Source organism: Pteropus vampyrus, unplaced genomic scaffold (assembly GCF_000151845.1).
Source record: "Pteropus vampyrus isolate Shadow unplaced genomic scaffold, Pvam_2.0 Scaffold237, whole genome shotgun sequence".
Taxonomy (NCBI): Eukaryota; Metazoa; Chordata; class Mammalia; order Chiroptera; family Pteropodidae; genus Pteropus; species Pteropus vampyrus.
Genome location: NW_011889018.1, coordinates 802851 through 806123, shown reverse-complemented (window position 1 = coordinate 806123; position 3273 = coordinate 802851). Strand labels below are relative to the sequence as shown.

Here is a 3273-nt window from a genome sequence, read left to right as displayed (position 1 = left end):
AAAATAAAAGAGGTAACTTTTTTTTTAATCGGGGTGAAAATCACGTAACGTAGAGCTTACCATCGTAACCAGTTCCAGGTGCGCGCTTCAGTGGCGCTGAGTGTGTCGCTGTTGTGACCCGTCTCCAGAGCTCTGTCATCTTGGGGACTGAAACGCTGTACCCCTTCACGTGCCCCCCCAGCCCCTGGTAGCCACTGTTCCGCTTCGTTTCTGTGAGTTTGACTACTCAGATGAAAAGAGGTTTTCTTTTTAACTCGTGACCTGTGACACATGGAGAAGAGGGTTACGTTCGTAACTACTTATTAGGCCTGCTGTTATTTATCCAGTCAGTAAATATTTTGAACGTCCTTCAGTGTCACGGGTAAGAACGAGAAAATCTCAGCTGTCAGAGTGGAGGTGGCCCGCGAACGACGAGCGTGTCGTACTTGGTTCGTGTAATATCAAAGTTTTAATTAGTTGCCAGCTTTTAAGAATTGGAAAATTTGCATGAAAATCTTGGAAAATTGGATGATCTGGCAACAATGGTAATCGCTACCTGACGGCAGTCACCTGTCACCCCTGCCTGGCGGCGGTCACCGGGCAGCACCGTCACCCTGAGGGGCAGCGGTCACCGGGCACTGAGTAGGAGCTGGCCGGCGGGGGGCCTGCCGCTCCTCTGCTGCGGTCCACGGCCGTTCCATTCCTGCGCCTTCTGCGTGACGTCGGGGATTCGTCGTTGCGTTCGTGCTGTTGATGTTCCTGTGTGAGAAGCACTCTGCGTGTCAGCTGAGCACGGGTCCTGGCTTCTGGAGGCGCTTCCGTCTATAACCACTGGTCCACAGTGGGGTCCACAGTGGGGAGCACAGTGCGCGGGGACGGAGCAGGCCGAGGAGTCCCCGTGAGCCCTCGTCTGGAGGGGGCGCCCCTCCGTCCTGCCGCCTGCACACACTCAGAGGCCGGGGTCTCTGCCGCCCAGGGAAGGGGAGGCCACTGGGGAAGGAGGCGGGGACAGGGCGAAGGAAACAGTGGCCAGGGCGAGGCGCCATCTTCCCTTCGTTCCTCTCGGGCAGCGGTTTCTCTTGGAGAGTTCTGGGCGCGTGTCACCATCAGGAAGATTTTCCTGTTGCTGAGTAATGAAAACTTTGCATTTTGTGATTATTGATCACTTTGCAGAATCCTAACGATGAAGCATTTTTAACTTTTTAGACTTCGTGGTTATGTTGAAATTATCATCTGAAGCTGTTTATGGAACAGTTTTTAGCAACACCAACTTGTTTTTTTTTTTTGAAAAAGCTAAATTGGTCAAAGGTTGTGACAACCATTTCATTCCAGATTATGTACCAGATGATTGAAATGTCTGCTATAAAAACTGGTGTCTTCAATACGCTGATAAGTTACTGCTGCCAATCTTGGATTGTTCCTGCTTCAAGTGTGTCCCGAGGGTCTTTGGCAAACGCTAAAAATTACAGCGAACTTGTCCTTGAGGCTTGCATATTCGGAACTGTGTTTAGGCGTGATCAAAGGTAAAGATGCCGTCATTTCAGACTCTGGTGACATCTCTACGTACCTGTGTGTGTAGAACTGTCTTTTATTTTGAAGCTTTCAGTTAGAAGAAGATAAAAGTATTAACTTTAAATTTTGGGCTTTAGTTCTTTTTTTCTGTCTAAAACCTGTTGTTCTTTGTCAAATGTTTTTTATGGAAAGACTCATTCAGGACGTACAGACCTTCGTAGAAAATCTTGGACATGATTGTGCAGCAAATGTTGTTATTAAAAAGTAAGTAGAGGGGCTTTTTTACAACTTGGCATTAGTGGAATATTCAAGATTTAACGTTATATGAGAGACATTCTGTCTGTTTAATGGGTGTTTACTACTGATATGTTATAAGATAATGAGCCTTCAAAAGTGGGTTAGAAATTATATTCCCTTGCTAATTTTTTTCAGATTGTCACTATTTCCTAAAATTTGATGAACTTTAAAAATTTTATAGTGCCAAATCCAACATAAACAAGGAAATGACTAGGGAGAACATAAAACTCCTGTCCCTCTTTTTTTTGGCAGGGGGAGTGGAGGGGTGATCATGAGCACACACATTTTGTTCATTTTTAGCTAAAATTCATCATTTACCAAGTCAGTGTGCTCACAAAAAAAAAATCACTCTTTGAACAGGCCCTAAAATTTTGACTTCCAGGGTATAAGACTATTTTTATCTTTGAATTAAGGCTTTTTAGAGCTTATGAAATAGCTTTTTAATAGTTCTGTTTTTTAAACATTGTTTTAAAAAATCTGTGTAAGTATTTATAAAGAAGATGAATGATATATTCACTAAGTATCATGGGTATGTTTTATGTGCCACTGTTCATTACATATATACGTGTTTTAATCTTTTTCTTGGCTGGTTTAGTGTAGCAACAAAAGTAAAATTCTTCAGTTGATGGTTCCAAAATGACTTTGATTTCTACTAGACAGATGTTTTGTTGTTAAAGTGACAGTTATTTACGTTGTCACAGTTATAATGAACTCTGGAAACATTCATTAACAGCGTCACTTGGACATGGTTCCATAGTGTAGTAGTTAGCATGTCTGCTTTACACGCAGAAGGTCCTGGGTCCGCGCCCAGTGGAGCCACCGTCCATGGTCTACGGCTATGCCACCCTGAACGAGCCTGACATCTGATCTCGGAAGCTAAGCAGGGTCAGGCCTGGCTAGTACTTGGGATGGGAGACCACCTAGGAAGACCAGGTGCTGTAGGCATAAATAATAATAATTAAAAAAGAAAAAGTCACTTAGTTTACCCTTCCACCTCTGGGCACTGATAATGCGCATGGCGCTTCCTGAGTCGGCCCTCCACGGAGGGGACATGTGCTCAAAGCAGGAAGAGCTGCCGAGGCCTGGGTGCCAGTCTTGGCCCCTGAGCAGACGGAGCTGTCTGGGTCCTGTCCTCGGGAATGGCTGCCTGAGCCACATGTGGTCTGTTTTGTCCACAGCTGAGACGTTACTGACCCAGGATCAGCCGTGCATGCCTAGTTTTCCAGGAGTCTGGGTGAATTTGTGCTCACGGGGTCTGTCCTGAATTAAAAAGCGTGTCATTAAGGGTGGCCCCACTTAACTGTAGAAGGCCAGGAAGTTTAATGTTTGTTAAGGTGTTTTGAAACTAATATTTGTGGTATTTTTCTGTTTTGACAATGTATTAACATACTCCATCATTTTACATTTTTTAGTACTAAAAGAGAGGACCACTACGTCAGAATTTGTGCTGTCAAATTCCTGTGTTTATTAGATGACTCAGATATG

General features: G+C 44.5%; 1 protein-coding gene and 1 pseudogene across 1 annotated transcript in view; both read left to right on the top strand.

Moving 5' to 3' along the window:
* The window catches only part of TARBP1 (TAR (HIV-1) RNA binding protein 1), a gene marked incomplete at both ends in the record, with an annotated part of 60335 nt that overhangs the window by 33801 nt on the left and 23261 nt on the right, over positions 1–3273 (top strand). The window contains 2 exons of the mRNA XM_023519777.1: positions 1312–1502; positions 1684–1755. Coding sequence (XP_023375545.1) covers positions 1312–1502; positions 1684–1755 — 263 coding nt within the window. The remainder of the gene's footprint in view (positions 1–1311; positions 1503–1683; positions 1756–3273) is intronic.
* LOC111728918 lies at positions 2617–2733 on the top strand (annotated as a pseudogene).